General features: G+C 38.7%; 1 protein-coding gene across 1 annotated transcript in view; it reads right to left on the reverse strand.

Annotated features, from left to right (window-relative positions):
• Positions 1-20,222, reverse strand: part of NR5A2 (nuclear receptor subfamily 5 group A member 2) — an 89,082-nt gene that overhangs the window by 22,124 nt on the left and 46,736 nt on the right. Inside the window, exon 6 of the mRNA XM_026087906.1 lies at positions 7,175-7,322. Coding sequence (XP_025943691.1) covers positions 7,175-7,322 — 148 coding nt within the window. The remainder of the gene's footprint in view (positions 1-7,174; positions 7,323-20,222) is intronic.

Consider the following 20,222-nt stretch of genomic DNA (forward strand, 5'->3'; position numbering starts at 1 on the left):
CTTGATAGGAAGTTTTCCAAAAGAGCAAATGGTGGAGCCCAATAATGGGGTTTATTCTCCTCCCGTTTCAGCTCTGACACCTGAGAGCTTAAAGCAAGAAAAGATTAATCTAAGAAAAGAGCATGGATGTATCGCCTAGTTAGGGGACCACAGCCTTCCCCTTAAGTAAGTAACACTGTGCTTTGCTTGAAATGATGTCCCTTTTTCTGTTTAAGCAAGAGCCCATTGTTTGCCACACATAGCGCTGACGTGTTTACCATTTCTACAGGTCCCTCTTGTCTCATGTTAAGTGAGATCTGAGATCAATAGTGGCTCTGCAATTATTTGCCCATTGATAAAGCCTTCGTTTCTTAAATGAAGTACATTTATCTGTGTCCTGACAGTGATAAGAGAGCAGTACCAGTCAGCCGCTGCCTATTCCAGCATTTAGCTCTGCAGGCAGACAAGTGCCTGGACATGGGTCAAATGATGTCTAACTTTCTTCCTATTGGCATTTCACTTTACAAACTGCTCTGATGGGAGGCTTGACAAATCATCCTTGCTGAGTTCAGATAATAAAAACTAGCAGGACAAATGGGAAGTTTTGGTAAAGAGAAAACAACAGCTGATTTCAGGTTAAGTGACCAGCCTATAAAGATAATGGACGCCAAAAAGAAAAGAGATCTGTTGCATCAGAAGATGATAGAAAGTATACCATATAAGACACTCATTTGCTTCTTAAAGCATTATTTAAAATTAGTCATTTAGCAAATTTAATTGATGAAAAGTTGATCTAAGCATTATTTTGTGATAGGACAAAAACCAAAGAAGCAGTGAGACAAATTTTGGTCACAGTAAAACCAGTGGGAAACTTTTTGGCTTTAGTGAGGCCAAGATTTCCCCCTGGAAGAGTATACCAATCTATATTTGCTCCAGAATCAGAGAATTTTAATAACTGTTAACTATCAAGCTTTTTTGCTRCTAAAATACATGTATTCTTCTCTGCAAGCTGGAATGCATGGGCCAGAGGGTTATTTTTGAATTTTTTTTTAATTGTTCATCTATTTGTAACTTAGTTTGTACTGTGTGCTACAGATAAGCAGTCTGTAGCTAGCACTTGCTGTTTTTAGATGATTGCTGTCACTGGGTAGCTGATCACCATTTCTGTATATGCTGATTATTATTAAATAGGTGTTAGAGAGCTGACAGTGTCATACACTGGATTCTGCAGAGGGCTGGACTAGGCCTCCTCTTGCAAGACCTGTCGACTCCAAAGGGAGCAGACAGCTTTGGGCTGTCTACCAGATCCAAATCTTTAAGCAGAAATATTCAGAAAGAATGTAATGCAATTAATAAGGTATGTATTTTTAAAGAGGTGTCATCATATTGAAACAGGATAATTTTTTAACAAATTAAAAATTATTTTGGGCAATACAAGCCCTGCTGATTGTGTGGTTTTATAAACCTAGCTTTTCTGTTCTCTGTTATATGAAAACCTACCAAGAAAATCAAGGGAATCCCCCTCTCCATTGACTTGAGAGGGGATCTAGGGTAGCAGCTTGTCCTCAGTGCTCAATGGCACTGTCAAATACAAGAAGTGTGAACAAAGTAGAAGACAAAAATAATTTCCCCAGCTATAATCAGATGTTCAAAGCAAAAATACYCAGACATGTATGATGAAATTTAGTCACTGTCTCCTTTTAAAAAACATTAATCAACAGCACAGAGGAGCTTTTCAAATTTCTAATCCTAATTTAGGACAAAATAATAATAAGAGAATTTTCAAACTAATGTCAAATTCAGTAACGAAAATTCAAAAAAGCTAATAAACTGACACATTGTCTTCTTCTACATGCAGTATATCTTGATTCAAAACAGCAATTAGTAATGACAAAGAAACATTTTTTACTTATTTTTAGGTCTATTTTTTGATAATGTGTACTGTGGAYTATGTTGACCATGCACTATAGAAAAGTTAGTTTTATTGCTCTGGGATTAGGGTAAAGAAATTGCTATTACCTTCAGTTTGGCTAGCCTTGGGAAAGTCAGATATGTTTATTCTCATTTAGTTGGAAATTTGATAAACTGATAAAATTTGATAAATACCTATACAGCTCTCTGAAAGGCAGCTTTCTTAGAAAAGATATGCTCTTTTCATGGTTTGGAGATGAGTTCATAAATGTAAAACCTGCAGAACTAGCATAAAAAGTAGGGCTAACACTCAAGTCTCAAAGATTTCTTCCTTCCTTCCCAGTTTTGCAATGTGTGCCTGGTCACTAACCTTTCATCAATTGTACAGTTATAACTGCTGAATCGTCATGGCTCTGTCTTGTTTCTTTCTGCTTGAAAATAGCCTGCCAAATGCAAGTAAGAGGTCAGGAAAATCCAGTTTTTGTGTATCTCTTGAGCTGCTGAATTTTTTATCTGTAGGACCTTCATATTGTGAAAAAACCTTGGCTGGTATACCCAAGTTAAACTGTGGTTTGGTGTCCACATTAATTAGTTTCACTTCAGCCCTTTCCTTACTTGGAATTAAGGGGAGAGTGCCTTTATCACAGGAATGATGCTCCCACAAAACAGGCATATTGTGGGGTTTGCAATTATGATGTAGCCCTCAACAAAAGAAAGGTTRGTAGAGATCATTGCTATCAGAACTGATGTCCTGATTTACCTTACAGCAAGCTAATACCTCAAGATAATTGAAATCGAGATTGATAACAGAAATTGCTATTTCTAAGCCATCTAAATGGAAGATTTCTTTCAAGTGAATCATGCTGGTGGAGGGACTGCTCCTTTGCAATGAGATGCTTTTGAGAACTGAGTCCAGTTCCTCTTCAAATATATTGTTCAATCAGCATCAAATATATCATTCAATCAGCATCTAGTGTATCATTTGCAGCCAAGATGGATCTTGGATGCAAGAATTCAGTCATGTCTGTCAGAGATCAAGTTGGGGAAGAAGTGACTAGAAGACAGGTTAGCAATCATATCATCATATGGTATGATTATCATATCATAACCACATCCAGCCAAAGCTGTGAAGGGCAGTTATGATCACAAGCCCTGTTTCTATTTGCTTGCCTGTGATCCTGGGTGTCAGTCAGATTGGCTGATTTGCATAATGTTATTCTGGTGTGTCGTGAGAGAGGAAAGCAACATATTCATTTATGTGCAGAGAAGAGGTACACAGCTGGAGGACTCACTCATTGGAAGATTGCGAGTCTCTAAAAGAATCCTGCTGGATTAGTATAATATGTTGCTCTGTAGATCATGTAAGTGGATGGCTATCAGAGTAATGTGATAGAATTTAAATTTAGTCCAAACTTGCTGTGCTTGACAGAATAATTGATTGACTGCTGATGGTGCAGTGAAGTTGTGAAGGAGGGGGTCTCTGCTGGTGATTTAATGTCATTTTGAAACAAGACTCTTGTTAGTCTGAAACTGAGCTGTACCCCAATCATGGTCAAGACCGTCATCCCCAGTGTGATTGTGAGATTGTGCTGGTTGTAAGAACTGATTTGTTCCCTGTTGACTCTCACCCTGTAGGAGCACAAGAGCGAAGGACTGATTCAGCTGAACTGATTATCTGCTGAGAACAATAGTTCAGGTGTGATGGGCTCATCATTGCCAGAGACAGGCAGTGACTATTGCCAGGACTGTGCTGATGGCATAAGGAACCACTTATGGTGGACAGACAGACAGTCACTTATCTATGAAAATCCACAGTCATGAAAGGGGACTCTCTTATGTACAGAGAGGTAAGAACTGCCTGGCTGTAAAAAAACCTGAATTTTTATAACTGATGGAGGAAATTTAAAAGTTACCTAATTCTAAATATATTAATACTAGAAAGAAATAAACTAAGGAAATGTCACACTGTCTAAGAAATTAGTTACCAAAGTATTCTGTCTTATCCAATAATCGCTGAGTCAGCTGCATCATTATGCACTTGGCAGTGTTGGTCAGATGGGCACAGACAGACTAGACAACCACTGGAAAAAGGTCCTGAACTCATGTGCCTGGACGGTATCACTCATTAGTGTGGAGTCGGTGTGACTGCAGAAAGAGTTGTGCACTGCTAGCCATGAAGACTACAATACAAATGCATCTGTCTAAACTTCAACAGCCTCTTCTTTAATGTTGCTATCAATCAAAAGCGTTTTCTTGTACAAACCCTTTGGAACCTCTGACGAGTAAATAACTAACAATTTACCTCTCATATTTAAAATCTAGCAAGCAAGACTGATATGATTTAATTGTATTTTGAAAAATTGTATGTATGTGCTTTGGGTTTTGAACATTATTTTACTCTTAGTTTACTAGGCTAATCACTTCTGAAATGTTGGAAAAAAGACAAAGACAAAGTTCTTTGCCTTCAAGGAGATTGCAATCTTGTGAAGATACAGACTATACAGTACAGCCATGAACAACGAACAGCCTTAGAAGGCAGCCTCATAGTTGCACAGTTATAAAAAACTAACAGCCTTCTTAATAAATTAATTCTGTGACTTATTGACTTCGCATTGCCTTTGAGAGGTTTTATATAAGACATTATATATATATATATATACACACTATATATATGTATGTGTGTATATAGATAGATAGATAGTATGTATGTACTATACAATAGTATAAGGTTTTTGGTTAACACGGTGGCATGAACATCCTTAGAAATGTAAAAAGTCTGGTATGTCTTGAAGTGCTTTTTATTTCATTAAACATTATAGGGCCAGATTTTCAATAAGAGCCAGCTCAGGTTTTTGAAAAATTTGTTTTGATTAAATGATGTATTTTTGGCCTTAAGACCAGTTTTCTATTGAGATGCCTAACAGACGTAGATATGTGGCAAATGTGCCTAGATACTTAGGTACAATAATTGCTCCCAGTTATTTCAGTAGGAGTTTGATGCTTAGTTAGTTTTGACAATCTTGTTGGATGTCTGCCAGCATTGTTAGGCACTTCCATGTCTTTAAAAACCTGACTCTTAAACAGTTGAAGGATGTGAGCAGTCATACTAACTTAAGTCAGACTATTCATTCATATGTTTGGGAACAAACTTCTGTGCTTTGCTGGAAAGGGTTTCCATGTTTTTCATTTCAGTTTTGTCATGATTCTCATTAAATATTAGCCTTAGTTCTGCGGGTCAAGTGATAATATCTTTACATTCTACTCTTTGCAGCATAACATCTAGCTTTGGCTATTAGCAGATTGAATTATGCAGTATGCTAAATATTGAATTAATCTGTTTCAAAGGTGTTGAACCTTTCTTAGCTATATCATTTCTGTATGCAAGTGACTTGCCTACAAGCCTCCTATTAGGAGCAGAATTAGCTCTTTTTGCAGTGGCATAAACGAGATGAGAATGGGATAACCTGGCTTGGTACAAGCTTGCAACATATACTTGCCCAACTCCTTTTGAAGTTGAGCACATCACCTTGCAGAATTAGGATAAGAGCTAAAGGAAGAATACTTTTATTTCATTTAGAAATTATGTTGAGGAAAGTCATCAAATATAAGCGCCACCTAAATGTGAGCATTTTCCAGATGCACTACCCTTATTCAGCTAATTTAAAATATCCCTGAAGTGACAGGAATTCTCTAAATATTTTATCAGAGAAAGGCTACAAGGCTCTTCAGACATTTCTGTACCCCTGTCCAATGACTGGAAGACCTACTTGTTAGGAATTAAGAAATATGAATTCTTGTTTTTCATCAAATTAATTCATAAAACATTATAATTTCTGCAACAGATGGTTTGCTTTTCCATCTCTGATTCTAAGACACGGGAAGAGGCAAAACCCTGAATACAAAAGGTTAATAGTTACCAGATAAATCCATCATGTCTTCCTGGGATTTGGAATGTACATGGTTCATTAAAATTAATGCTTTTAACTTTGTTTTAATTTTTTAAATACTTCTTATTTATTTCTACATGTCATATACTACTAAGTATCTCTTTTTAATGCTACCTACATTTAAAAAGACCTTCATCTAAAGTTTTCCAAAACAGGTTCAAATTCTGTAAACACTATATACAAGGACATATTTAAGACAATAACTGACAATTTACAATACAACCAAAACATTTTGCTGCTTTTAGTTTAAATGAAATTGTACTATACGAATGTATTTGTAGAATTTTATTCCTTTACAGAAGAATTTTTTTTAAACTGAAAATTAAAGAAAAGCTTTACTATATGTCACCAATGCTGATATTTCTTTCATTGCTGTTCTTGGCTCAACAGTTCAGTCTCTGCACACAAAATACCTTTTGAGTAAAAATGGAGTTTTAGCTATGTAGGGGTGGCTGAATCTGATCTTATTTATGATTTTAAGTCTCTTCTTTCAACTGTGTGCCAGTAAATAAAAATTCACTTGGCCAAAGTTTATTTAAACCAGCTTTATTAAATCAACAGAGTGCAAACCTAAAACAGAAGACAGACAGAAAAATCTGTTCCTATGAAGTCAATAGGAATCCATCTCCTTAATCCCTTTTCTATTCCTGGTGTTGGTGATTTTTCTTGACTGATTCATTGGAAGGTTCTGGTTTAACTAATTTGTCCTGCATAGGTATCTTTCCCATTCTGAGTCATTTCCACTAGTACAAAACAACCTCCATTTAAAGGTTATTTCCTAGCTAGACCTGTCATAAAACTATTACCATTAATTTGCACTTTAACAGTGCCTTTCATTGTTTGTTAAAAACTATTAGTTACTTTCCTGATTTATGTGTTGCAATGTGACAGCAATATGCTAACAAGATTGTTTATACTTACCATTAAAATACATTTAAAAAAATAGGTATATTTCACCCATATCCCATCTCCATCTGCTCTATGTGACTACATTCAATATCATAGAAAATATGCCATTCTATATTTTCATTATCCTCTAGAATATATAATAGAATTTTATCTGTGTTCTGGGATATTCAAAAAGCGCATACAGACAGCATATAAAAATTCCAAAGGTTTTAGGAATCATTTCCATAGAATTCCACTTTTAATCCTGCTACACAATTTTCCTGCAAATGATATTTAAAAGATAATCCTCAGATTACTATGAACCTCATAAAATATATTTCAAAGTTGTATTTTGTTTTTTCCAAGAAAATAAATAAAAACAGAAGATTTTATAACAAATAATACCAATATCAGTAGTAAGTAGTGTATGAAGAGTAGAATTTACCTACCTAAACTAAACAGCACCAAGAATTTGAGACATACAAATTCTCGTAGATCAAACTGTAGGGAACGAAGCTTTGCTACTAGTTCTTGTGCATGGCTCATAAGATTGTTGAGGGTGGCTCCAGCTTGAGATGCTATTACTGAATAATCCACCTGTAAAAGAGAATTATATTTCTGTATGATTATCAGACCCACAGAATCTCTTTAGAATGTGCCAAGCAATCCCATATAACTGGGATACTCCTGGATAAAAGTATCACTCTCAATTTAATGATGTCATCAGGTCAAGATGATTTTATATACAAACCTATTTTAGCACAACAGTACACACTGAAAATATTATTAAACCATATATCTTAATGGTATGTCACATCACTGTGAATGCTTGTTTGTCTGCATTAGCTTTTTTTAGAAGCATTATATATGACTACTGCTTATGACACCGGTAGCGGTGTCCTGTATCAGTTTGTTTTATTCACTCGGTGTCTCTTGTTCTCATTGTAATTGTAGGATCCTGTGGAGGGAAACTGATGAAGTGGGCTTCATGCCTACACYGGCTGTATTAGTCCAGAGGGATATAATGGTATTCATGGGAAATGATCCAGCATCCACAACTTGGCCAGAAACATCTGTTCAAGCCCAGAAACATCTGTGTGTTCCCACAGGAAACAGAGGTATTGTGAGGATGGCTTCTTTTCTCCTTGGCTACACAAAATCTGGTTATTTGCTGGAGTTAGTTCTGACGGACTTGGTCTGGGAATTCCTCCTCCATGAACAAAGGAGGAGCAGTAGGAGCTGTACGCAGGTCAGCTGCAGGCACAACGTCCCATTCAACAGCCGCAGTGAACGAAGCAGCTTTGTGATTTCAGGAACTGGTTCAGCTGAGATGCCCTGTTCTCACCAGACCATTAGATGTCCCGTGTGCCTCTGAAGCGCTGCTGCCCTGGGGAACAGCCAGGGCACTGCTTGCTTCCATGGCAGATTGCTCCTGGCCAACTAACACTAAGCAGATTATTGGCAGGTTTCAAAAATGTCCTTCTTGCCTGGCTGCTCTAGTATTTGCAAAGCTTTTCCATTTTAGGAACCTTCATAACAACATGGAAATTGGTAACCATACTTCATATAATCATATAAAATGATTACATAAACTATGCCTGGCTCTAAACTGAGACCAAGCACAGTGGTAAGTGCACACTTGGGTTAATGATGTGTTTAAAGGTATCACTGCTCTAATCCTGTCTTTGAGGCCTCCCATAATAAAGAAGTTAATAAAGAATGGTCAGGTATCACAAATATAGACACATACTGCAAAATTTTATATTTCTGTCACTAATCTCTTAAAATCTAATTTTTAAAATAATTGTTAAGGAACATTGTATTTTGAAACACCCTTTTTTGATCTTAAAACTATTGAACTGATTTTGCCCAAGCATAAACAAGAGTAAAACAAGAAGAAAAATCCTGACTTTAAACCTGTCAACATTTCAACCAGGAAAGATAGATTAGTGATTGCAAGGAACTAAAATAAATTCTCCTAGTGATAACCTTAATATAATCAATAGGTTACTGACTTTAAATAAGATGCTTTATTTATATGTCACTTAGCACTCCCAAGACATTGATTGAAGGCAACTGCGCAAGAAAAATGAAGTTACACTTTTTGTGTGGATATTAAGAATAACACTGCCCCAATTCTGCAGAGCACTTAGATCTGTGCTTACATTTTAATGAAGTCAAGTGATTATGCTTAAGTATTCTGTGAGACAGGTTTTATTGCCCTCTTTTACACCTGGAAAAACTGAAGCAGTGACATTAAATTACTTACTCAGGGCCAAAGAAATATGTGACAAAACTAAGATGTAGTCTGTAGGACTCCCAGCCATACTTTCTTTCATAAACTAGTTAATCGAGTTAATTTGGTATTTATCTCTCTCTCTCTCTCTCTATATATATATCTAAGAATATATATACTTACATAAATAAGTAAAAAATAGTAACACACCCCAAATACTTTCTATTGGAAGAGCGCTTTAATACGATGACATGATTTAACTACTTCTTATTGAGAAGCTGTTCACATACAAGAGTCAACTCATTCACAACTTAATTTCCCTTTTGTAACTGTAATGCTTTGTTAAGGGGAAAAAAACTCAAAAATCCCTCACTGAGCTGCCAGTTTGTGGGGGGATATGCTATTCACTTCATAATAATAAGTTAAGATATTTGGATGTCAAGAACATGACTGGCCTTACTGCAGCGATTATACCATAATGGAAAAACCCAGAAGGTGTCTGGATCTCCCACCATCCCTCTACTGGAGAGCTCTCAGGCAACCTGCTACTCTTTCAGGTGCATTTAATATTTGCAGCACCAGCAAATTTGTCTGGGAGGCAAGTCCTCATCTGCCACTCACCAAGAGCAGGCTGTATTAAATTTTTATATTTATTGACATTTCATTACCATAATTGACTGCAGTTGGTTCTCTAGTAGAAGGCACAGGGCTGCCTCCTAAGCAGGAGAATTGGTCCCTTGAGTAGGATTTGCAATTAAAAACAATGCCGAATGGATTTTTTTTTTATTGTGTAAATATGATGAGTTGAATTTTCAGCTTTAACTAGAGAATACAGGGTGTACAGAAGCCTTTTTCAAGAGTGAGCAAAATTATGAGTCAGTGGAAAGATGACCCCCAAAGGTGTCAATCAGTTTATACAAAATCAACTGTGCATGAAAAAGCCTCAGTTAATGTCTATTCTGAAAAAGTGGTTACATTAAACAGTGTGCTGTCCTGCTTGCTTGGTCCTGTGCACAGAAATTGATACTAAAAGGTGCAATAATTTGTTTGCCTCCAACTCATGATTAAAAATGCTTTTAAAAAGCAAAGCTCAAAACAGCCTGAATCTTCAACATAAATTGCATACCGAAATCATAGCATTTACCTAATATTGCACCATGAATTTCATTTGGTAAAACCAAACCCACAACTGAAAAAAATGATGATTTTTGTTTCACAATTAATAGTATGACATTGTACAGTCGGTTTTGATTTTGAAGATGGTATGTTGACTGACATTTTTGAAACAGAAGCTTCAGTGAAGCTTCCACATTACCTAATTCAAAAGTAAAATGTTGGGCATTAAGCTATGCCTGCACAGTCAAATAGAGGTGTGAATTCCTCAGGTACCAGCACACAGGGTCTTGTGTGATGAATATGGTAATACTGAAGAAATATTAATAGAAGTTTAATTGGGTTAGTTTGGTACCAAAGCAGCGTAGACAGAACAGCACTGAATAATTTGCCCTGCTGCTTGTTCTAGGGATTGTGATTGTACTTTTGGTGCTTAAACATGCTTGTTTAATATCAGTACAGCTATTGCTATATATGCTATATTGCTGGCTGTGCTGTGGCTATATCATTTGCTAACTGCAGTGTCTAACTCTAAAATTAGATACTGAAAACCTCCACCTTGCTGCCACCTAACTTAATGGTTTAGGTCCTCACAGCTCCACCTTCAGCCAGCAATTTGGGTGCCAAACTGTCTACCTCTAGGCATGCCCAGAACTACCTGAGTCGTGACGGTGATAAACCAGCACGTCCAGCCCATGCCACAGATCTTTTGAGATTTTTGGACTGAATGACTTTCATCTACTTAAGCCAGCAAACATACAAAAGGAGGGAACTCTTCAGCAGCCCAATGGCTGAGATATGGGAAACCTGAGGTCAAAGCTCCTGTCCAGACAGAGCATGAAATAAATAAGGCTATAGCCTGGAAATTAGGGCACCTTTCTGAAAGTGAGAAATATCAAGTCTTGGGTAAATCTGGCACATGTTGCATATATCTTCTGATCATGAGTATCGGTCAAAAAGGGAGAGGGGAGACCTCCTTTGGCTTGGTTTGTTGAGAAAGTTAGTACTTAACGCTAGGAGATGATTTTCAGCTCTGAATGCCAAGTAGATAAATGTGCTTAACTCCCTTGTACAGGCAGCCTTCATTCCATACCTCTCTCAGCATTTCTGATGGCTCTTACAGGTCCCTCCGGTTTGTGCACATCTCGCTGCCCCAGGCACTGCACAGGTGACGCCTGTGGCCGGATGRGGCTGCCGGCTGGCGGGTGTCTGAGATCCCACCCCGCCATCCCAGCTCTCCAGGCCCTCACGGTCCACCCGTCACAAAAACGTAGGCAATATCAGCAAAGGAAAAACAGAAAAGCTGAGAGCAAGAGAGTGATAACTTAAATGGGACCGCAGGCACTGAAGTATTGAATATTTTTTCTAAATCTTTTTCTTGATACAGTCAAAACTTACTTCATACAATTAAAAGCCCAAATCCCTATCACGTCAATGAAAGCAAAGTTAAGTTGGTGCTGAGTGTTTATGAAACCTTTACTTAAAAACAATACATTGTAGTAAAGTATTTGAAGTTTAGTAGCATTTAGAAAGTCAGCTATCAATAATTCAAATAAGAATAATATTGAATAATTTTCTAGCTGATTAGCAGAGTTGTAAGATAGATGGAAGTGACTGATTCTGCAGTTATTTTTCTCCCATGAAGGTCTCACTTAGGATAGTGAGATATTATCTGAGGCAGATCAAAAGATAAAACTTCTTTACAACATGAAACTATATCCTGGGCTAGATCAATGCTGAAGCTGAAGGCCAGGAATGCAGGGAGCACTTGTACTTTTTTGTTTTGCATATGATATTTCACAGTAATGAACTGTTCTTGAAGGCAGATCCCTGGTGGAGTCAGGTGGTGGCACAGATGCCTCTGATATTGACTCCTTCTCTCTATGCCCACAAAATAGAGCCTAAAATGTAATGGCAGAATCAGGTTCCTTCCTTCTCCTAAAATTAAACTGTATTTAAATTCTGGAATATGACAGTGGGAGGCAGAGGATGTCATGTGGAAGTGTTGTGTGGACCTGTACCATCCCTTCTCAATGCCTCAGCAAGCCTGCAACAGTCTCCAGAAGAGACGACTAGAGTGATTTTACTTGATAACGCCTGTTACCAGGGACTCCCTGTCACTGAATGACGTTCTGTTCACCCAGAACCAGGAATTATTTCATTAAGGAATAAAGCTACAGCCATGGGTTTTATTTACAACACAGTACCTGTAATTACAGGTACTGGCTGCCAACACTGTGTCCCCACCTCTCTCCCTCCTCCGSTGACAAACCCGTCCCAAAGCCTGAGGAGTATCTGTCCCCGGTTTCGAAGCCTTGGCCCTGCAGGGGGACTGTGAGCTGGTTCTGGTTCGTGGCTATGTGGGCAGATGAGCTTTTCCTGCAGAAGGGAGTGTTGAGCATAATATATAGCAAGCAGGTTAATTTACTATCACAACCATAGTTACTCTTCAATGGCCTCCTGAGGTAAGGGAGAATATATATATTTTACTGGCAGCTACACTGGTTATTAAACTCATTTGGAGTTTTTCATGTAAAACTCTCATTAAAAACTTTTAAAACAATATTTGCATTCTGTTTCTAAGCAAATGAACACTGAAGAAACACTTTGAAGAGGTGCCTACATGTTAAAAATTGAGGAGGGCTCAGCATGGACAAAACCAGGAGATATGCTTTTATCAGCTCTGGATGTATTAATTAAAATTGTGATGACTTACACAGTGTAAGATGCTTGTCATTTTAACATGATACACAATAATAGAAGATAATGAATTAAGTTGCCAGTGGACCTTTCCCCTAGGATGATGCTATTGTGCTTGCTAATTAGTTATAATATGCAAATAGTAGCATTCCAAAGTACTGTATTTACTTTGTCTTAGTTTCAAAATGACTAGTACATCAAGACATGAATAATTTTATGCCCTATATTTGACCATATATGTATTAATTTATGGTAGTTATATTTATGTTATAAAACACGTTAAGAAAAGTATCATTAAGCTTCATGCAGATAGCTATTTTAATCAGTAACATAAAATTTCCTACTCTAGTAATGATGAATATCAGGTCCTTCAAATTATTAATGTGAAGATATTAAAGTAACATGCAGAACCTAACTAACCTACAGAACAGCCGAGTCCATCTCTTTACCGAAGTGTTGCCGTGCGCTTCATGCTTTTTATATAGAGATGATCTGGAATCACTGCTGAGTCTGAATATCCATAAGCCTCATTGAAAATTAGACCCATCACTGGAAATTTTGTTGTGAATATTTAGGTAGCATCACTAGGGCTGTGCTAACTCAGTCTGTTTCTTCAGGAGGAGAGAAAGCCAGTGCTTTTAACCCCTTAATTGCATTTTCCCTTTTACTTTCTTATCTTATGTAAAACTCTGTTCTGCTATTTTGAATCCATTTCCATCAATGGAAGATCGGACATGCTCACTGTGGAGCCCATCAGTATCACTGTGTCAGTGGGACAGGCTGATGTGGTGCTTCCTTCCTTGAGATGGGGCTCTGAGCGACTTTTCTCTCATGTTGGCCCACAAACTTAAAATCAAATATGGGACTTTACAAAGAGATATGGATTTATATGGAGGAACCAGTTCCCTAATATGGGACCTGTATGGAGGAGTGGCAGTCTCGAAGAAACACGGCCAGTCTCCAGGCAAATAGCTTTTGTTCTCCTCATGGGAGCAATGTGTACAGATTACCAAAGAAAAGCGTCTCCTATGAACGCAGCAGAGTTAGCTAGTGGGAAATGGAACAGTTTTGATGTGCAGTGCTTCATGTTGGGTGTCCTCTCCATGACAATTTTATTGGAATTGGAATTTTAGACTTAAAGTCAAAATCGTAGTGTTACGATAGTTTCATGACAACATAGCAAGAGTGTCTAAGAAAATGCAAATTGGGACCAGTTTGTTCACAGGTGTCTAGAGTTACCTGAAAGGCTCAAAAGGTTTAGTGACTCTTTGGGCAAACTTGAATTGGGCACTTTATGATTAAGACTGTATTCTGATAAATTTTACCTAATTTAGCTGAGAACAGCTGGTTCAGCCTGAAAAAGCAGATAGCGTATCTTCATAAGACGTGAGACACTCTTAACAACCAACACAACCTTGTTTTCTTTTCCTTTAGGCAGAAGCCATTAGAGCAATGAATTGGGCAGGATTGGATACAAGACAACAAATACTACCCTGAACAGCAAAATAATGATGGCTTGGCCTTGTCTGATCTTGAATCAAATCCTGCTCTTGTTTGCCTGTAAGAACTGTTTGTTCGTAAGAACTTCTGGATTTGGCCCCTAAATGCTGATACCATTTTTAGCCTACTACAAGTCTGAAGCTTCACTGACTTCAATCACAAACTTAATGAAAAAGCAAAGAAGAAGCATCATTTTGTTATTACAAATTCTTTTGGCATTTGTTGGTCTGGTACTGTATTTCAGTGTGCTGATAGAAAAAGCTAACATGATTACTACCTGTTTCCTTTACATATAAATCAAAGAGATGGTAATTTTTTTTAAGTTCTACTGTGGTTCCCTGGCTGCAGGAATCATTTGAAAACTAATTTCTTTTCAGACTGAAAAAGTGATTACGCATGCACACACACGCACACACACACATATATAAAATAATGACTACTTGAGAACATAAGGAGTAAGTAATAGCTTTCCATTAGCTATCTATTAGCTTATCATACCTATAAATACTATATGTATTTTTATTCATTTCTTAAGATGAAAGAAAAGCCAGTTTGCTTATCCTTTCTTTGCCAGCTCCTTTCTCTTGTCCTGAGAAACTCCTTCCTCTGGTAACTTTCTCTACAGCAGTACTACTTCTGCAGGGGTGATCTTTCTTTTCAATGCCCTCATCAGTAGCCCACATTTTGAAAGTTCAGCTGCCTCCTGAGAACCTTTTCAGCAGCAAGGCAATCTCCTTGAGCTTACAAATTGGTTCCCTAGAGAAGCAGATTCTCCACAGGCCCAAGCCAATACAGCTAAGTTGGGACAGCAGGAGCTTTCTTTGCAAATGGGTAAGTCTAACAGAGATATTTTTGCCGCAGAAAAATCCCCAAACAAAGCCCTTATGCCATACATTGACATCTTTTAATAAGGTACAGCTGAAAAAGCTGCAAAGTCTAGAAACAAGCCACTAAATTCAAAATTTTAAGTTGCTTCAAAATACAACACTATTGAGATCTGAGTTCTCTCTCATGCTCTTTGATGCTACTCTAGAACACAAAGCCAGGTGCAAGATATATYTGTGTGATGGCTGCCAATCATTCAGTAGGTTGAACAGTCTCAAAGAAGTTTGAGATTTAGGCATATATTTGGACAGTCTTTTTATCTGAACGGCTTTGACCAAACTCAGCAGAGTGCAGATTTGGCAACAGCAATGAGCAGAGTATAGGTATGAACAAAATGAGCAGCTTGTGTCTGGGCAGCCAAGGCTATAATTTATATGTTATGTGTTGACTGCTGCAAGAAAATTCATGAAAAATGATATTCTGTACCAAACTTAAGTATCTATCCTGCGTGCTCTGGACCTTGGAATTTGGCAGCATATTGCTGGTGCAGAAGATACAACAGAAAAGTGCTCAAGTTGGAAGAATTAAAGTCCTATAATTAGAAATGGTCTGTTAAAATTACATGCCACATGCCAAGCCTATGAAACCTGGCATGTGAAAGGCATATTGGCAATGATTTACAATTAACTACTACATTGCAAATCACTCCTTAGCCRTTTTCTATTATGAAATTTGGAGAGCTGTAAAATGCATTTGTGCTACTTTATTTCGTTTTGAAATGGTAATTACTACTGCTGAGGGGCAATACTTAGTGCAGAAAATGAAGTGTGCAGCACAGAGAGAAACTTGTTTCTGAGGAACTGCTGAGGAATCGTAATGATTTGAGAAAAGTGCTTTCTTGAAACATATACACACAAAGGAGCTTCTTTTATGAAACTCCAACCAAACAAATAACAAAATAAAATAAAACACAGTCTTTGTGTGCAAGGGCCAATGCTTGCTTCTTTGTTGCTGACTACACTTTTTCCCATCAAAGTAGGTACAGTGGATTGACACTGGGAAAAACTCATAAGCCAATGGCTTGAGGGAAATGCAGAGGTATGGTAGTGATAGGAATGCCTGGAGGTAATGGGTTTGAGCCAGTGTGTTTGAAAATTATTCAGTATGCTTTTACTAGCCCATTTTAGGTACCTGGTATAGAACTGAAAATGGTATGGCCCCAGAGAACTAGATGAAGTTTGACTTTTATATCTCAGGAGCAGAGGCTGTGCACTTTAAGTGGAGAAAGCAGTTACATTCTAATTACAGCTTCTTCCTTGATTGTGATTATAAAAAGGCCTGTGTTTATGGGTAGCTTTTACGGAGGGACATATTAAGGAAAGCAAGAAAGAAGGCTTCTAAGGTCTTAAATTTGCTAACTTGTGATGATAATCATCAATTCTCAGGTAATAAAGTAGGCTATCCAGCTCAGGTCCTCAGTTTGAAGTTAATATGTTCGAAAGCCAGATGATTGACTGTAATTTCGCTCATAGTGCTTTGCTGGTAGCAATAAATAAAAACATCTACAGCACTTTTCATCAGAAGTGTCAGAGTGCTTTCCAAACCTTAATCAATTAATTTTTATGAGATGGAGACCTAGTTGTTTCTCTTTCCTTACTTGAGGAACTGARAAGATCAGGGCAGCTACCGGTAAGCGTGCAGCATTTAGTGCAATAGCAAACACTGGTAATACCTCGGTCTGGAACTCTGGATTTCCAGAATTATTTTACAGTCAATACAGAGCAGACAGACACAGGCATAATTCCTCCTTCATAAATACATTTGAACTGCCCTTGTGTCTTAGAAGGACAACTGACTGAATTGATGCAGCCAAAAAGGTCCAATCTGATACTCGGGGAAAGGAAGCAGATGTATCGGATTGATTTGGCTAAACAGGTAACTCATGACAGAGCTACAATGCGAAAAGGCAGTATAGATCAGGTGGAAGCAGGGATTGCCTCTGAAGGAGTAATTTAGAAGCATTGCCCAGGCATGTAGGGGTAAGGTTAAAAAAGCCAAAGTTCAGCTAGAGTTGAGACTTGCGAGGGATGTCAAATGCAACAAAAAGAGCTTTACCACATTATTACTAGTTAGGGGATGAGCAAGGAAAACATGAGACTGCTGCTGAATGGGGCTGATGATTTACTGGCAGCAAACAGACAAGGCTGAGGTAATCTGTGTCTTCTTTGCCTTAGTCTTCACTAACAAGGTCTCCCAGATAGTGTTCAAGGAGGCAGGGAGTGATGAGCAGTAGGTGAGGATTGAGCCAGGGATGACTTGAGAGAACTCGACCCAGTAGAAGCCCACGGGATCGGAGCGGCTGCATCCGAGGGTGCTGTGAGAACCATTTATGTCCTTGCAAGGCTGCTCGCTATCATTATTTGAAAGGTCATGGAGACGAGGGAAGTCCCCGATGACTGTGGAAAAGCAAATGTTGCTCTGATCTTCAAAAAAAGGCTATGAGGATGATTTGGGGAACTACAGGCCAGACAGCCTCACTGTGATCTCTGGGAAAATCCTGGAGCAAGTCATCTGGGAACACATCTGGGCTTATGGTCTGGATGGGTGGACAACCAGATGGATGAAAAAAATGGGTGGATGGCTGGGGTTAGAGATTAGTGGTTAATGGGTCATGCTCTATCTGGAAGCCAGTAACAAGTGGASTACTGCAGGTGTCTGTACTAGGACCTGCCCTGTTTAACTCCGTTATCAATGACCTGGAGGAGGCAATGGAGCACACACTCATTAAGTTTACAAATGACACCAAATGGGTGGGGGGGGGGTGGAGAGGGGCAGTCATCCAGGGCTGCCATCCTGAAGGACCTAGACATACTGGAGGAATGGACTAACAGGGACATTATGAAATTCAACAGGACATATGTCAAGTCCTGCACATGGGAAGGAATAAACCCTTGAAATGATACAGCCTGGGGGCAGGCTGGCTGGGGAGCAGCTGTGCTGAAAGGAACCTGGGGGTCTTGGCAGACAGCAAGCACAGCATGGGCCAGCAATGTGCCCTGGCAGCAGAGAAGGCCAAGAGCATCCTAGGCTGTATTAACGGGATCACAGCCAGTAGATGGAGGGAAGTGATTACCCCTCTCTACTCTGCACAAGTTAGACTGCATCTAGATACTGTGTCCAGTTTTGGGCCCCCAATACATGAAAGACATAGATAACCTGGAGTGCATCAGCAGAGAGTCACCAAGACACTCAGGGSCTGGAGCACTTGCCTTATGTGCAGAAGGTGAGAGAAAGGGGCTTGTTCAACTTGGAGGAGAGACAACTTTAGAGGGGGCCTAACAGCAGCCCCCCAGTACCTATAGGGTGGAAGATGGATCCAGGCTCTTCACACTGGAGGATGAGAGACACCACACATAAGTTGAAACAAGGGAGGCTCAGATTGCATCTGAGGAAAAATTTCCTCCCTGTGAGGACAGTCAGGCAGTGGAGTAGGAAGCCCACAGAGACTGTGCAGTTTCCATCCCTGGAGGTGTTCAAGACTTGACTGGATAAAGCCCTGAGCTGGTTTGAGCAGGGGGATGGACTACAAGACCCCCTGAGGTCCCCTGCAGCCTGGATTATTCTGTGATTCAAAGAGCTGTGGCTCCGGTAAGTCTAGATATTTTAAACATTCTGCTTAGCTCACCTTGCTTCGTCCACCTTAAAAAAAAAGAGATTCTTCAGTGAATGATTTTCACTCCTGAAAATCACTTAAACAAGTGGTGCTTTAAAGTAAAGGTGTGTGAATGACAAATGGCATACAACTCATGTACTGGCAGAGGAGCAGCATTTCTGTAACACCTCAGCCACCAGGAGTCTTTCACTGGCTACGTATGTTGTGCTCACTCCAATGAGAGCAGGCACAGTTAGCACCCACTTCCGTAAGCAATATGTCTTTTAATCTCAGTTGATAGTTATCAGAGATGAATGAAATCATGGCTGGAACCCGCCAGCTGTTTGCTACAGTGGCATTATCCGCAGATTTTAGACTCTTTCCAATTTTAAAAACAGCAGCCAGAAATTGCATATTTCCTTCCGTTATGGTGTCTCCCTATTTCCCTGTTAGCGAGAGCGATTTAAGAAGGAGTCCGTCCACAAGGAAAGGGACCGACTGTAGTGTTTCTGTTTGGTGTTCTTGTAACGTGGCCCCTGTTCTCCTAGCAGCCTACATGCAAGGAGGAAAGTTCGATAGACAACGGGAGACTGAGGTGCTGGCACCAACTTCAGAATGACAAATGCTGGCATAGGTAGAAGTGAAATTGGGTTGAAAGGAGGACGTATTAAACCTACTTGACAAATATGGGGCAAAACCAGTCCAATCAGTCCAAAAGCAGATGCAATCAGTCCAATATAGTCAGGTTTTAATTTAGTTTGAGACTATAATTTTTCCTGGAAATCTAAAATTTCCAAATCGAGCTGATGATTTTTAAACAGAGTATTTAATAAGCATCCTGCTACCTGTTGTCCAACAACTGTTTTTTTTCCAAGTAAAGGTAAAGGTGGGTAATGTAGTAAGAATTAGTACTGTGGAAAAATGGGGACAATGGCTAGCTTTTAAAGATATTTAGAGGTCAATTGATTTCAGAGGGACTTAGGCACTCAGAATTTTTAAAAACTAGCTTGTCATGAAACAAATGAGACATTAATTTGGCAGTTCTTCAGGACCAGAAAACTGTGAATATACTCAGAGCTTTATAAACAAAGGAATCAGCCAAGCACTCTGTGTGGTAAATAAAATAATTGCTAGTACAATTGTCCTTGTTTTGCAAATGAAACAGAAAAGGGATCAGTAATTTTCTCAACAATACCAGCCTAAATCAAAAGTAATGTAACTAATTTCAGCTAATATAATCAGGGAGAACAACTTTATCTCAGAGAGGTTAGTGTCTTTCCACAAGATGTGCAGGAATCAGCTTCACAGCTAGAATTTGAATTTTCCCACCTCTATTCTTGGATGACTGGACCAGTTCTCTCTTTCACTATACAACTATTAATCATAAATGCAAACTGTTATTTTTCTTTCTTTTCTGATTCTTATAAACACTTCTGAGTGTTGAGAAATGGCTACAGTCTTGAAATGACTA

Source organism: Apteryx rowi, unplaced genomic scaffold, assembly GCF_003343035.1.
Source record: "Apteryx rowi isolate R43461 unplaced genomic scaffold, aptRow1 scaffold_74, whole genome shotgun sequence".
Lineage (NCBI taxonomy): Eukaryota > Metazoa > Chordata > Aves > Apterygiformes > Apterygidae > Apteryx > Apteryx rowi.